General features: G+C 45.0%; 1 protein-coding gene across 2 annotated transcripts in view; it reads right to left on the bottom strand.

The window, feature by feature from the left end:
• AOAH (acyloxyacyl hydrolase) overlaps window positions 1–16,394 on the bottom strand; it is a 133,723-nt gene that overhangs the window by 81,414 nt on the left and 35,915 nt on the right. For both annotated transcript variants that reach the window (XM_019726325.3, XM_074341003.2), the window contains exons 5-6: window positions 8,979–9,038; window positions 3,683–3,753 (exon numbers count right to left, since the gene is read on the bottom strand). In XM_019726325.3, coding sequence (XP_019581884.3) covers window positions 3,683–3,753; window positions 8,979–9,038 — 131 coding nt within the window. The remainder of the gene's footprint in view (window positions 1–3,682; window positions 3,754–8,978; window positions 9,039–16,394) is intronic.

Here is a 16,394-nt window from a genome sequence, read left to right as displayed (position 1 = left end):
AGAAGCCCATTCTGAAGGTGAACTGAAGGACTCCGTGGTCTATGAGGGCAGCAGCCAAACTTTGCTAATCTCTGCTCTCCAACGACAGATTTTCTCTCTGATATTTAACTGCCCCTTATGGGGAAATGAAGTAATTGAATTGAAGCTTAAGAGGGCAGGGGCTATTGGTGTCGAGATTCCCACGCAGGGACACTGTGTTTCTGGCCCAGTCAATGAGCTCAGCACAAGAGGTGGAGTTTGCGCCATTTGACACATTCTGTGATGGAAGTCTTGTCTTAAAATTTTACTCTGAAACAACTTACTCTGGCAATCTTGACCCATTTAGATGTCATTAGCTGGCAATTTTCACTCCCATTCATGAGGCTGGGAAACCAAAACTCTGATGTCATTGAATGCCCCATGAGAGTAGACTGGTACCCCGCACTTTTTTTTTTCAGTTACGTAATGCTTTTCTTTATTTTCTCCCTCTTTTCTTCACTGAGTCCCTGCTAATGCTCAGCACTGTAGTAGGTACCAGAGATAAAAAGCTTACTAAGCGGTATCCCCACTCTCTAAGAGCTGTCGTGGGTGCAGGGACACGCGTGGGGATGGGGAGCAGTACGCGGGGCAGAGGCAGGCACCGGTGAGCTTGGGGGTATTGAGAAGGGCTAGCCACGTGGCTGAAGTTAGGCTGGGAGCTGGACAACTTCCCACGGGTGGGGAGCCCTCCCATGTAATTTGAAGACATTAGACCAAACAGGATGAGGTCAGCGAGAGGCACAGAACAGGAAAGACCTTCCTGCTGGAGGAGATTTTATCGAAGTTTCGTGCAATAGAAGACACGTGTGTCTTGTCTCTGCCACCTGCTGACTGTGCTAGTGGGTCAGGCATTTCATGTGCTAGGACCCACTTGCTCATCTAAAAGTGGGGCTAAGAGTCAAGGGACAGACGATGTAGTGCCTCCAAGCCTGGCCTTGGAACCAGGCTCCCGGGATCAGACATCAGCTGTATCCAGGACTAGTTCTGTGACTTGGGTACATGGCTTTACCTCACTAGAAGGGGCAATGATGGGATCTGCCTTGTACGGTGTGTTTACCAGAGGTCCTGGTGCAAAAACAGTGCCAGGTAACTTTTAGTTATTATTATTACTGAGCCACAAGTTGTTTTGAAGAATAAATGAGTTGGCATTTAAATGTGCTTCATAAACCACAAACCACTGACTAAATTATAACCTGGTGCAAATTACACTCGAACCACAATCATTTTTAGAAAGAAGGAAAACACACTGCTTTTGCTTTTTCATAAAAGGAGAATTTCTCTTTGACATTGGGCCAAGAAAATCCCCAGCCACAGAAGCTCTGGAAATCCGATTTTCAAAGGTGGTTCAATTGAAGAGTTGTCACTTTGGGTCCTGTGGGTCCACGTTTGACATAGAAAATGCAAAGATGCTTTCAGCAAGGAGCAGGCAGGGGTCTGCCTTCAGCAAGAGCTCGGCCTGATGAAATGGTCGGGCCCTGGGTAGCAGCTGCATCTCAGCTTCTCAACATCTCCTTTCATGTCTGATATTTCCCCTCCACTCCCAGTGTCCCCATACTCTCTGCATCCACCCCGACGCACGAAAAGGGGTGTTGATACTGTTTATAGGACCCAGGCTAGCACTTGGCACAGCTGGCTTGCAGGAGCTCATGCAGGCAGCTGAACCAGAAGTTAACCTCTTGCTCCCTCAGAGGCTCTGTATGTGGCCCGTTGGCATAGCCTCCTCTTCCTCCGAGACACTTCCATAGCAGATGGGAGATGCTCAGTGGATTCAGCTCCCATGATGCTCATGAGAGGAAGGTATGATGGGACAGAGGAAAAGTGCCTCTGTTATGGGTGTTCACCCAAGTTCTGTTGAAATCCTAACCTCCAGTCCCTGAGAATGGGACCTTATTTGGAAAGAGGGTCTTTGCAGACGTTACGAAGTTCAGGTGAGGTCATCAGGGTGGGCCCTGATCCAGTATGACCGGTGTGCTTACAAAAGGAAAAGGCAGACACACAGAGAAGATGGCCATGTGTGAAGATGGAGGCAGAGACTGAAGTGAGGCAGCTACAAGCCAGGGGACGCCGAGGATTGATGGCCACCACCAGAAGCTAAGAGGCAAGAAAGGATCCGACCCAGAGTCTCAGAGGGATTCTCGGAGGGAACAGAGTCTCAGACGGACCCTGCCAACACCTCCCTTTTAGACTTCCAGCCTCCAGAGCTAGGAGAGAACACATTTCTATTGTTCTGAGCTACCCAGTGTGTGGTATTTTATTACAGCATTCATAGAAAACTAATACAGCCTCCCAGCCTGCCCCCACCTCTGGGCATTCTCCCCGCCAAGCCCTGGCAAGGAGAGCTGGGCCGGACGAAGAGTGGGCTCAGGTCACAGGAACGGCCTGCAGGAGAGCAAGAATGAAAGCAAGGGGCTGGGCCATGTGGTGTGGTTCCAGTGAGGGTCTCACAGCTACAGGACATTACTGTGAGTCACTAAGGCATCCTGTACACGACCGCATCTGTGGTCTGGCGCCTGAACTAAAACCTGCGCTCTGGGCCTTGAGGACGGAGCCTAGGAAAACCCAGGGCTCCCCGCCGAGGTCTCTGGCCAAGCAGCCTGCACTTAAAACACTCCCCGAATGCTTCTGAAGCACAGCCATCATTTAGCCTCTACCGTAAATTTACATATGGGGAAGCTGAGGCTCAGACACATTAAGTGGCTCGAGTTTTCCAAGCCAGCTCTGGAGGCAGCATTCCCCAGGGGCCAAGAACGTGGGTGTTGCCAAAGAAAACGTGGGGCCCAATACACCTGGGGGCCCCGGTGGCCTCGGCGGCTGAGAGAACTGACTTCTTTACGACTCAGTTTCCTTCTCTGGGAAATAGGAATACTAATGGTCCCGACTTCATGGCGTCGTTATGAGAACTACCTCATAACGGTACTGCAAGCACAATGTAGCACGTGGGACCGAGAACAGCGTCCAGATGTTACCTGGAGGCAGCAGCAGCCATGTAGGATGTGGCCGAGTGGAAGGTACAACCTACACTGTTGGGCCTCTTAGGCCAATGTCCCTCTCAAGACACTGTTCTGTCGTTTAATGTTTTGGACAATGGTTATTATGACAACCAGCATAACCGTCCACTCAGAGCGCAGCTGGCGCATGGGATGTTAAGCTGAGACAGGAGGACATGGGAATTCTGGACAGTGTGTCTGTATTCAGAATCCTGCTCATCCACATCTCAGCCAGAGTTTTAGGCAAAATGTTGGGCTCTGTGAAAACACTGGTCCCTTCCCAGCCTTGTGAGTGCCTTGCACTGAAGATGCACAAAGAGTCCCTGTCACGATGAGTTGCTGAATTTGTCTGTATCGTCCACAGCAAGGAGGGGCTGTCCCCAAGTGTGGTGCAAGTGTGCCCTGAGCTGCTCAGACATCTCACGAGCAGGCGGTGTCCCAGTCGCAGGTGTAAGTCAGGTTTTGAAGCTCAGAGATACTGGTAGTCAGTGTAGTTCCAAAATAATTTGTGCAGAGCTAATTTGTCTTCTAGGTTCTGTACAAGTCACGAGCAAGAACCACTTTCCCCTGGAGGAAGAGGCCTTGGAAACTGGAAGATCATTTAGTCATTAGAAAGCAAGGACAACCCCGGACGCTACCCCGTGCCGTACTTAGGAAGGTAGAAATAGTATACGTACAATTTAATCTCCTGACAGACCTTGGCCAAAAATGGGAGGGAACAAATATTGGAACTGCTTCTGGAATATTTCTGGAGAGAAAACAAAAAAGAATAACACAAAGAGTTGTTTAATTTAAGGAAAGTTTCCCCAGTTCCTAGAGGGTTCTAGACGGCTTCTCCTGTTGGCTCCATCGTCAGGATTTCTGAACTCTCCTTCCTCTAGAATCTGGGCCATTTTATTTAACTAAATTTACCTCTGGTTCCTGGCCCCCCACTTCATATTCATTCCTCCTCTGTGTCTTTGTTCCTGCTCATTCCTCAGAGAGAAGGCTGCCGCTTCCTTGTCACCCAGCCAGGTATTCCCAGCTTCACCGCCCTCCATCTCCTCCCCAAAGGGTCTGGCCCACCTTGGGCCGATCTACTCAGAGAACACAATGCCTCTCCCTCATTGTACTCCAGGACTTGGAAAAAGATTTGAAAGTAAAGAACATTTTCAAAGAAAAGAATTCCATCCTATTATGAGGTCAAATAGAGACTAACAGGCGAGACATGGCCAGGGCTTGGGAAGAAGAAAGAAGGAAGACCACCTTTCCTGGTGGGGGCAGACGAGCAGTGCAAACGCGCTCCTCAAGCTTTGTGAGCAAAGGGATGTCAGACACGGATTCCGTAAGAGCCCTGGCTTTTTATTAAGCAGTGCTTTTAGAAAGACTGTGGTTTCCATGACACTGTCCTCAGATGAAACAAAAAGACAATGGTAGAAAAAGTTAGGGCTCACCATTGATCAATGAAGGGAGAGAGAGTTGATTCCTGCCAGCCCAAAGAGTCCTTCGGAGGGCTATGCGTTCAATTAACAGTGGTGGTGAAATAATGACCCTGGCAAAGGAGGACTGGCAACGCTTTCAGGCTATGAGTGAGGTCTTTAAGGACTGTCACGATGTTTGCCCAGCTTTCTAGGAATGGAACAATCGTCCTGACTAGCACCCCCATCTATCTTCAAGGCGTGGAGACAGAGGAGGCTATCCTCGTCCTCAGGAGCTTGCTGTCTAGTGGAGGGTAGGGATGGCTATCCCAGCTCTTAGCGTTCCTATGAGATCTGTAGTGGTCCAGGCATGAACGTGGCTTTATGGGAACCCAGAGGAGGAGGCAGGAAATGACCAGAGTCAGGTAGGAAGGAGGCAGGTGGGAAGGCAGAGACAGCTGTTCTAGGCTTTGCGACTCCAAGTGCAGTTCCCAGACCTGCTGCAGATGCAATTCGTGGGCCCCACCCAGATCTGTTAAATCAGAAAGCCTGGGGTGGGTCCCTATGTTTTCACAGGCTCCACGTCATTCTGATGCCCACTAAAATTTGGGTAGCACTGCTGCAGGTCATAGCTGCTGAAAGTGTGATGGCAAACTAGGAGAACTGATGTCACCTGGGAACTTTTAGAAATGCAGAGTCTCAGGCCCCACGACAGACCTGCTGAACCAGAATCTGCATTTTAACAAGGCCCCAGGGCATGGGAGTAGCATGGCTGTGGGCAGCGGGAGAACCCCATGCAGTACTGTGGGAGTCTGGCATCTTGGGGGCCCGCCAGACATTTCGACCTGGCTGGCGCATGGGAATCACGAGACCATGGTGAGCCACAGAAGGAAGGAGACATTTCCACAAGCCTAGACTGCTTGTTACATGTCATCCCGAGGACAGTGTGGAATCCTTGAAGGTGTAATGCAGAGGGATCACGCTTATATTTCAGAAAGGTGTTTCTGGGGGTGAGGGGATGGCCTGGAGGAGGTGACATAGGGGCACAGAGACCTGGTGGCAGATGCAAATCCTGAGGCCTAATCCCAGGTTTACTGACCTCAGCACTATTGCCATTTGGGGCTGAATAATTCTTTGTTGTGGGGCTGTCTTGTGTATTGTAGGATGTTTAGCAACATATCTGGCACCTAGCCCTAGATGCCAGCAGCCCAAAAATGTCTCCAGGAATTGCCAAATGTCCCCAGTGGAGGGGGCGGGGAGGGCAAAATTGTCACTAGTTCAGAGCCAGAGATGTAAGGCAGGAGGAGTGGGGGTGTGGGAAAGGGGGGGTGTTTAGAAGGTTGAGTCCAGAGACCTGGTAACTGATTGAGGTCAGGACTGTAGACACACTGTGAAACAAACAGCCGCATGAAATTATTCTACAGCATTGGTGGCAATTTGGAAATACAGACACATTCTGAGACCCAAAGTCAGGGTGCATTTGAATGCTTGAGCTACTTCTTTGTATATTTACTTAATCTGAATGCCTTGCTCTAACGAACCGAACGGCAATGTAGATTCTAACACCAATGATAATCGATACATCAAAACATTTGTATGGACAGCCTTAGAATTATGACACAAGAGGTGCAAGAGAATAAAATGTTATAATTGCACAGCTATTCACTGTCACTGCCTGAAGACTATTGCTGTCTTTGACATTTATTTTTCAGAAACTGGGGCTAGGATGTGGGCAATAGATGATGTAGCTTGCCCCCCAGAACTCCTCCTGTTCAGATAGGGGTTTTGATTGATTACCCAGTCTTTTCATCACATGTATGTATGGGAAAGACTAACTTCTTCTCAAAATTTACTTGCAAAGAGAATTGAAATGAACACAGAACAACACTGCAGGTCTCCTTGCATGTTTGCCAGCTCCTTCCTTTCAATTTGAACTTCTGCTAGACAGAGGCAAAAGTGTGGGCTGTTGTTAACTCAGCAATGAATGCAAAATATTGCCTCAGGCTGCGTGTAATCCCATCTAAAATGGAAGTCTCAAATCTGGGCTGACCCTGGGCACAGTGGGTCATGTAGCATCTTTATTTTGCAATCTGTTTAACCAGCTTCTGCTTGCATCCTGAGCTTGCCCATATACCAGGATGTTAAATGAACACAGAACAACAACATGGGCTGAATAAAGGGAAATGCAGTGAATGGGATAAAGAAATGGTCAAAGGGGGAGGGTAACCACTCTTCTATACACAGCCAACCTGAAATTGAATTTCTGCATAGTGATGTCCTTTTCAACTCTTATTGCGTATTATTTAACTTGGATTTAATTAGTTTGGGATGGAGCTTGAACAGCAGCAATTTTTAAAGGCTTCCCAGAAGATCCTACTGAATAGGTACGTTCATGGTCAGGACTGTCATGTACAGCTGCACAGGTTGTGCACTGTACAATTGTAATATCTACATAGCCTGTGGTGTGAATGGCGCTTCCTGAAATTTAGTGCTGAGGAGGTCTGGTTGAGAGCTATTGGCAGAGTAGAAAGACTAGGAACTTGGAAGTAGCTAGATCTGGATTTAAATAATAGGTTTCTTGCTAGTAATGTAGAGTGAGTGAATTACTTTACCTAGCTGATCCTTAGTTCTCTCATCTGTAAAATAGGGTTAATAACAAAAATGTGCTATCTGCTTTGTAGGAGTTATTGTGATAAATAAGTCAAGTGATTCCATAATCAGGTACTCTAGACCCTTAGATGCTCATTTTTCTGCCAAATCCAGGAAAAGTCGCCCTGAGGAGGCTCTCAGGGCCTCACTGAGAGGCCATCTTCTCTGGAGTATTTGATTCTCTCAACAGTACTTAACTTTTCCCATTCTGGATTTTCCCAGTCTGACAGGCTGTGCTGAGATGACAGCCCACTGTGTTTCTGCATCCTGACTGTATCTGCGGTTCCATCAGCCACCACAATAGAATTAATTGCAGCCAATATCCTCTGAGAAGTTTTTCAGACACACTTATTTGCATTTTTTTGATTATTTTTTCCTTGATAGCGTTAATCTGGAGAGTAAATAAATTGGAGGAGGTTTTTGAGGAGTTTATTATTGTTGAATTGCTCAGTAGAAAAAAAAAATTTTTTTTGGCTTCTTGAAAGGAATTATTGGAATCTTGCCCTGTGAATTATACTTGCAATTCTGGTGACAGAAATGAAAAATTGTAAAATCCTAATTAGCCTTGAGTTAATACCAAGGTCATTAGTGCTCGTGAAGTAAACAATGACCTGAGACGAAGTTTTGAGATGCACGTTGATAAGAATAAAAGGAGATTGTAGTATTCCCCAGTTCTGTTTAGAGTTCTGAAATGTTGGTCCAGCCTTCCAAGTGGTGTTTCAATTTCTTATTCAATGACTTAAGCAGATGAGCTGAACTGGCTCCAGTTGGACTTTAATTATTCACTGAATTAAATAATGATTGGCAATGCAGGGGATTGATTAATCGACTGTGTAGAAACGCCAGCATATTGCTATGCGACACGTATCCGCCTGGTACATGAAAACTCAGTGCCCCCCCACTGTAGTGTTGCCAGATAAGAGAGTGCACTGGACATACTTACACTAAAAAAAATATATATATATTCATCATTTATCTGAAATTCAAATTTAATCGGGCACCCTCTATTTTTATCTGCTAAATCTGGCAAGCTGAGTGTTGAGGAATTTTCTTCCTCTTTATTTTCATGTTGCCAGATCGCTGCTACTTTAGGTCTAGTGCATCAGGGTGAGTGATGGGGTGGTCAGCAGGGAGAAGCCAGTGATGGGGCACTGTCCTCTCATCTCTGGTGAACGCTTCCTCTTGCATCCAGGGAGATGCCTTTATTTGAAGGTGCACTTTCCTGCTTCCTTTTAACTGGGGCTGGTTTGTAACCAGGGTCTAAGTCAGGTACTTGACTCCATGATAACTGATTTGAACTAAACGTTCTATCTATTGAATCAAAGTATTATTACAAAGAGGAAGAATTAGGAAAAGGAACAATAGTGGTGACGATTTCACTAGCTTGTACTGAGTGTATGATACCAGACACTTCACACACATCAGCTCGATTAGTCCTCACGTCCACGCTTCGAGAAAGGAACATACTATTGTCCCTAACTTACTGAGGGGAAAACTGAGGCTCACTCTAAGGTCACATATCTAGAAAGTGGAGAAGCAGGCGGATATACAGCCTCCCCAAGATGGTCTACTGGAGAGCAGCAGGTCTCAACGGTGAGTACCAGAAGACATCTGGGACCGTCAGGAGACATTTCTGTTTGTCATGACTGGGGAGGAAAGGGACGCAGCTGAATATCCTATAATGCACAGGACAGTGTCCGCAACAAAAGATTATCCAGTCCCAGTGCTGAAGTTGAGAAACACTCCTGTAGAGAGAAGGGAAGAGGAAAAGGGAAGGAGCTCACATTCCTACTTGAATCCAGTTCAACTGTGGTATGTGGTGGGCTTGTGCCTGGAGTCGCCCCCAGCCTTGGAGTGTGAGGGCAGGAGCCAGGAAGGGGTGACCACACCCAGGGAGATGCTGGCATCCTCCCCATTATCTGCTTACCAGAGTCGGGGATCCCTTGACAATCTGTCTTGCCTTCTCCAGTGTAAATTTCCATGCCACCTATAAAAACAAGGTTAGAAAATATTACCACGCCTGGCTCATCTTTTCTTTCTATGTCTTTTCTAAAGTTAGGGTTTTTAAAGTCCATGAGTTTGCAACGAAGAAATTATTCCATACATTTGTGATAAAATAATTCACCAGAAGGCAATTTCGTATTAGTAACAATCTTCATGAAGGCATTCGCTCCGTGCCAGATGCCACGCTAAGTCCTTTGCAAACATTACCTTATTTAATCTTCACAACAGCTCTGGGAGATATGACCTTTTTACAGATGAGGAAATTGAGACTTAGACAAGCTAAGGAACTGGGTGAAGATGACAGAGCCGGCGTCTGGCAGAGACACAGCCTGAACTTCTGCCTTCTGGCCTGCTGACCTCCCTGATATCTGAAAGTCTAGGGCAGAGCATTGTCAGCAGGCAACCTGAGTGCTTTGTGCCGCAGTATGGAGGGACCCTGGGCTAGCATGCAAAGTAACAGCCCATCTCTCCTCAACTGCTTCTCTCCTGGTTAGATGACCCCTCTTTCAACCTTTCGTGGGGCATCTAAGCACATCTTCTGAGTGTACATTGCAAGTATGAAGAGTTAGCTAATTATTTCCAATAACTATTGTTATAGAACTCGATATGTGTATATTTGAGGGAGGGTGGGGAGAAAAGTAACCCTGTGGGGGTGGGGGATGGAGAGCATTTGCTCCCAGCACTGTTTCCCAGAGGTTTTGTTCCCTCCACGCCCCCCAAATGTCCTGGCCCTGCCCCAGCTGTCCACTGTCGGCCCCTTGTTGGGTCCTAGTGGAGCATGCGTGGTGGTTTGCATGCCTGGGTTCAAGCCCTAGCTCTGCTGCTTATTGGCTGTGCATCCTTGAGCCAATTATAACCTGAGCCTTTCAGCACACATGCAAGAAAGCCCTCTTTTTATCATCAGCAACATGGGGATTGCAGCTGCTTCCCTCATAAAGATGCTGTGGGGATTACAGGACACCACTCGTGTAACGCCCCTCTTCGTCCTGGGCTTGTCCTGATAAGCCCCTGCTCCGTAACTGACAGGCGAATTGGAAAACTTCTGTCTCTCAGCCCGTTTTCCGCTCACCCAACTCAGTAGGGAAGTTGGGATTTGGAAAGAGTGTCATAATTCTCACTAAGAACACTGCCACTGAACTTAAGCGTAACAAATGGAATGAAACTTTGGAGCTGGCTGGTCAGCAGGAGAGGCCTCTTGGGAGATGCTACCAGTGGGTGTTCAGAACGTGACACCCTACTTGGCTCCTTTGGGCGAGCTTCACCTTGGGGGAGGCCTCCCTTCCCCCCCCAGCTCTGTTGTTCTAAGACCTCAGCCATGTTGAGTGGCCATGAGTGGAGGAGGGGTGGTGCAGTATGAGCCCGGGCTGGGGTGACTTTTCCAGGAGGTGCTTTAGGAGGGAGTGTGGCAGAGCCAGCTGCCACTTGTTCTCCAGGGCCGGCTCTGAAACCCTCTCCCTGGTATCTGCCCTGAATCACATACCTCCAGCTCAGGTTCAAAGGATGGCAGAGGACAGCCCTTGTGTCAGAGGCAGCATGGCTGCTTACATGGAAGAGTGCACGTGGAAATTCTGTTGTATATAAGCAAGCATCTCTAGCAGGGTCATAAGACACCAGATCTAGGTGCCAATTTCTGTTATGCTGCCCTGTTTGCCTGCCCTTGTAAGCCTAAAGCTCATCTCGTTATACTGAAACTTGAAGGTGGTGTTCCTCTGCTCTAATTATATGCCCCTTGCTTGCCTGCCTCAGAAATACCCCTTTGAATTCTAAGGCCCAGCTGAAGATCAACAGCGCCTCACATAGCCCTTGCTGCGTAGTAGGTGCTCACATGATAGGTGCTCACGTAATAGGTGCTCACGTAATAGGTGCTCAGTAGATGTGGAAACAAAAAGGGAGGGAAAACATTTATGTTATTATGTCAAGCAAGAAAAACAGGCTACCAGATTTTACAGACACAGAAAAAAACCCTGCAAAGAAATATGCCATTAATAATCGTGGGTGATAACTTTTTCCTTTTGGTTCTCTTCTGTGTTTTTAAAATTTTCAATAATGAGCATAAATTCAGCAATAAATGCTTTAAAAAAAGAGAGAGAAGAACTCAATACATGTTGCCCTGTTTCTTACTGATAAAGAAAATGATGTGCTTCCAGCATAGGGATAAGGTGAGGACCCTGGAGATCTGGTGGTGAACGGCCAGCCTGCCTTCCCAGAGTTTCCGGGTTGGCAAGGAGACAGACCAGAAACAAGGACAATAAATAGAAGTGAGATGAAGCAGAGAGTGGGCCTTGACAGCGTCTTCCTAGGAGAGGACACTTGGGTTCCCTTGAGAGAACCAATTTGATTTTAATCCAGCTCAGTTCTCAGGGGAATGAATGTTTAGAGAGGAATAAAGACAATAATGATAACAACAAGAACAACAGCAAGTAAATGGCAAGGGCTGTGCCAAATGCCTTTTGACCCCTGTTAACGCCCGGCGCGATGGATGCTTCTGTGGCCCTGGCTGCAAGGCTGACAGCAGGTTCCCCTGGACCTGGCGTGACCGAGCACCCCTTTCTCCCACAGTTCAAGTGCACTATTACCAACATAAAGAAGAGACTCTAGATAAAGGGCTGATCTTTTTCTCCCAGAAGAAGAAGGATGTAGAACTCAGAGACATTTGGAAAAGCTAATTAGTTTGCTATCTTCGTGATGGGCAAAGGGGGCAAATCGTAAGCCATGCGAAAATGAAGACGATTATCTTTCCTTGGTAACCTTTTCACTGTCAGCAAGCTAGTGTTTAAGCCGTCATTTCTAAAGTATGAGGAATACTCTTTCATCTTCTGAAAAATTAAAACTTTAGAACAGAGGGTGCAACTGTAATCAGTGGTTGAAGAGAAAGTTCGGGGCAAGATTGTGAGCTGGATAGAAAACTCTTCTGGTTGGAAGCCAAAATGATGTTTATGACTCCGCCAGAGCAGTCATCTGAGGCATAAGCAGATTTCCCATCAGCAAAGGAAGTGCTCATTTGATCCTGCAATTTGTTACGATCAAATTTTTTTCAGCTTCTCATTACTTTTTCCCTTTGGTTATTGTGCTTCCTAATTCCAGCTTCAGATCCCCTTCAGAGTCTATTTAACACTCAGGAGTGGATTGCCGAGGAAGCCATCACACAAACTCCCAGAGACATAAGCCCTTAGCCTTGGGACTTTTAGTCAAAGAACCATGAATATCTACATTGGATTTCTCTACTTAAGAATTTGGAAAATTCCAAGGACACTATGGCATGTTGCCTTGGCCATCCACAAGGACCCGGCCCTTTGCTTGATTGTCATAGCACATAGCAGTGTATGTCAACGGCTGCTCGTGAAACGCTTTTGTGTAGAATGATTTAAGTGTCCCTCCAAACCAGAGCCAGCCCAAAGTCTTCAGACACGGGGAGGGACTTGGTGACTCCTACTGCTCTTGCTCTCCAGAGTGATGGCAGTTCTTGACCTTCAGCTCTGTGCAGGATGGATGACGGAAGAATACGGGCCAAGCTTGCATTGCTATCAGTTTCATGGGTAAAAGGGGTGCCCTGGTGGGGTTTACCCTCTGCCAAGCATTAGCCAAATGGGAGTTCAAGCAAAAGGAAGAAATTGTCAAGTTTAACACTTTGAATGTAGGTAAAACTTCCATCTTCAGTGGAAGCTCTTTAAATGTATTGATCACCAGATCACCATCTCCATTGTTATTTCCTATTTAAAGTAAATTTGGACTCTAGAGTGTTTGTGGGTGCGAATCCTAGTGTTGCAATTTACTAGTTCTAGGACTTTGAACATGTTACGTAAGTACTCTGAGCCTCAGTTTTCTCATCTGCAAAATGGGGATGATAACATTTTTATGCATGTGAGGATTGAACAAAATAGTGCCTTGCATATAGTAAGCATGACATTTGTGTTAATGACAATTCCTGCTTTTTATTTTGGGCTATCTATTTCCAATAGACAGCTGGAAAAATTACAATAATTAAAGCAGCCTACATAAATGCATGCTCTTTTTCAATGATCCTGAAAACCACCCTGACAGGAAAGTATCATTTTTCCCATTTTACAGATGAGAAAACTGAGGCTCAGAGGTTACATAATTTAACCAGGGCCACTCTGCAGACAGGGCTGATAGTACTCAAGTCTCTAGAGTCCAGCATTTTCCCCTCCATTGTTAAGCTGTTTTCCAAGAATGAAGTAAGCCTGAAATTTTAACACAGGCAAGAAAATATGACTTAGGAGGTTTCACCAAGGCTTAGGGGAATGGCAAATGTAACTCCCATGGAGTGTGGATGGATTAATGCAAAGAATCACATGGTCAAGGGAGCGAACTGGCTCTATGTGCCAAGGACCTATGCCTCTGTGTGGAAATTCGTGCAGTTACAAGCATATGATTGATAATAAAAGAGAAAGAAATATTCAGTCAGCCATTTCTTTGTGCAATCATTCATTCATTCCACAAATACTCTCCGAGTGTTTATACTGTACCATTATATACTAACTATATAATAGTGAATGAAACATTATCTCATTAAAGATTTTATAACCTGGGAGAGAGGATTGACAGTAAATTGTAATTAGAATACAATGTAGAAAGGGTTAGGTAATAATTACTATTATCCTTATTTTATAGATGAGGTGAATTGAGGCTTAGAGTGGATAAATAACTTGCCCAAAGTCACAGAGACAATGAGTGGCATGGTTCAGATTCAGTTCAGCCCTGCTCGTCACAAAACCACATGCTTTGAACCCTGCTCTGGGACATGTAAAGAGGTGAGCTAGGAAAGAAAATTGTTGTTGTTATTTTAAGTTTTAAAGGTCTGGGATATCTGTGAACTAGCCAGAGGGGAGAACCATAACACACATCAGCATATTCAAGGCTTTGAGCCTCTCTGTGTGGTAAGGATTACTATTTAGAAAGGCATTTCCCAAATATTCAAATGTTTCAGTCAGCCAAAGCACATGGCACTGTATTGATTCCGACAGGAAACCGATGGGAAAAGAATAAAGTGTCCCAGGGATCCTCCGGAACTCAATATAATCCTGACATTTTAGGAGTGTTGGTGAACTGGATAAGACACCAGTTGGATAAGACTAATTGGACCTTCTCGGCATTCTATGATGTTCAAGACTTGAACTAGAGTACACTTAAGAGTGACGGAAGTAAGAAATATAGTACTTCGGAGCATGAGTTTCTATAGTGAACCACTTTCAGTGATCATGTTCTCTGCAATTATAGCAGCAGTAGATTTGAAAATTACAGAAAGTGTCTTTTGTTCGTTTCACACTTTTGACAGCAGTGACAGGTTCCCACAAAGGAGAAAGCCTTTGGGAAGTGATGATTTTAAACGTGCGTTTTTTTATTGTCTAAGAGAAGGCATGTGTGAGAGGTGTTTGGGAGTGGGGGAGAAGATCACTGAACGAGTGTGGGTCTTTTCTGGACATTTTTTAAGGACAGATTGTTCCTCACTCTCAGATTTAATGAGATAAGTCGACTTCCAAATGGAGCAAGACTTGAAAGCGGCTATCTCCAAGGACCTGACTGCCCATTCGAGGCAGTAAGTGTATAAACAATTCCAGTGTAAGACAGACTAGAAGAGCTGAGAGAAAGGGACAGAAGAGGGCTTTGAGGCAATTTCCAACAAGTGGAAACACAAAGGCAGCCAGCGCCTCGGCTTATCCATTTTTATCAAATAGTGGCGTGTCTGGCCTTTGGGTGGAATTTGCTGGTCTATTATTATATCTGTATTTCACTGTATCCTACAGTGGTTATTTTCCAGTATGTAGGATAAGCTCCACCAAAGCCCAATTTGATTTTAATGTTTCGTATTTCCTCTTTTGGGCAGGCATTTATGACTTTCAGATAGGTGAAAAAAATGAAGTCAGTTGACGCCATTTTGTTCTTCCAGGGGCCAAACAATAAGGTAAAGGTAAAGGTAAAGGTAAAGGTAAAGGTAAAGGTAAAGGTAAAGGTAAAGGTAAAGGTAAAGGTAAAGGTAAAGGTAAAGGTAAAGGTAAAGGTAAAGGTAAAGGTAAAGGTAAAGGTAAAGGTAAAGGTAAAGGTAAAGGTAAAGGTAAAGGTAAAGGTAAAGGTAAAGGTAAAGGTAAAGGTAAAGGTAAAGGTAAAGGTAAAGGTAAAGGTAAAGGAAAAGGAAAAGGAAAAGTAAAGTAGTAAAAAGTAAAGTAAAGTAAAGTAAAGTAAAGTAAAGTAAAGTAAAATAATAAAATAAAATAAAATAAAATAAAATAAAATAAAATAAATAAAAACAAGTAAGGAAAGAAAGAAAAAGCTACTACCTTTAAATGTATTTCTTTATCACCGATTATATCTTCATACATAGCTTACCATTAGTTGGATTTTTCTTCCTCCCTTCTCGTAGGCTAATTCTGCATTGTGGAGCTGTTAGTATAATCAATACATTTAGTTGCAGTATCGCTGTCCTTTTTCCTAGGCTTTTATTTTTTTAAGCTTTATTTTAAACAGCACTACTCCTTTTCCTGATTATGACTCATTGGTTTTCCTACTATCACCACCATCACCATCACTGCCACTCCACATACCACTTCACTGTCTTTTATAGAGATTCTTCTAGACTTCCTGTTCTGTACCAGCCATTGCTTACATTTTCTATACTTAATACCAACTCAGCCAGGTAGAAGGAATTGTTCTTAATCCCACTTTATAGGTGACAAATCCAAGACCCAGAGCTGTTCAAAGAACCAGCCTCACAACCAATAGCTTTGTTTCATTTTGACTGTTTGGCCCCTAGTGTCTGGACACACACACAAGTTCTCCAGTGTTGGACTCTGTGGGTTATTCTTTGTAGGATATTGTCCTACTCTTTAAAACACATGATTTCTGGAATATAATTGGGTTAGTCAGACGGTGGGCATGGTTCCCTCATTGGGTTGTCTTAGGTCAATTGTTTTATAACATGGTATTCTGATTTATTATTATTATTCTAGTTACATTCAAGTTGCTAAATCAGTCCTGCCCAATAAGGCACAATTAATCAATTTGTATTAGTTTCCTATTGTTGCTGTAACAAATTACCACAAATTTAGTGGCTTAAAACAACATGAATTTATTCTTTTAGAATTCTGGAGGTCAGAAGTCTGAATTGAGCTTTAGGAGGCTAAAAGCGGGTGTCAGCAGGGCTGGTTTCCTCCGTAGTTTCCAGAGAGGAATGTTTCTTGCCTCTTTGGTTTCTAGCAGCTGTGTGCTTTCCTTGGCTGGTGGCCTCATTGCTCTATGGCCCTGGTCACAGTTTCTTTTCCTCCTGCCTCTTTCTCGTAAGGACCCTTCTGATTACATCAGGCTAATCCATGTAACCCAGGAT

This window comes from Rhinolophus sinicus, chromosome 4 (assembly GCF_057876585.1).
Source record: "Rhinolophus sinicus isolate RSI-liver-muscle chromosome 4, RSI-T2T, whole genome shotgun sequence".
Lineage (NCBI taxonomy): Eukaryota > Metazoa > Chordata > Mammalia > Chiroptera > Rhinolophidae > Rhinolophus > Rhinolophus sinicus.
This window is presented reverse-complemented; position numbering and strand designations above follow the sequence as displayed.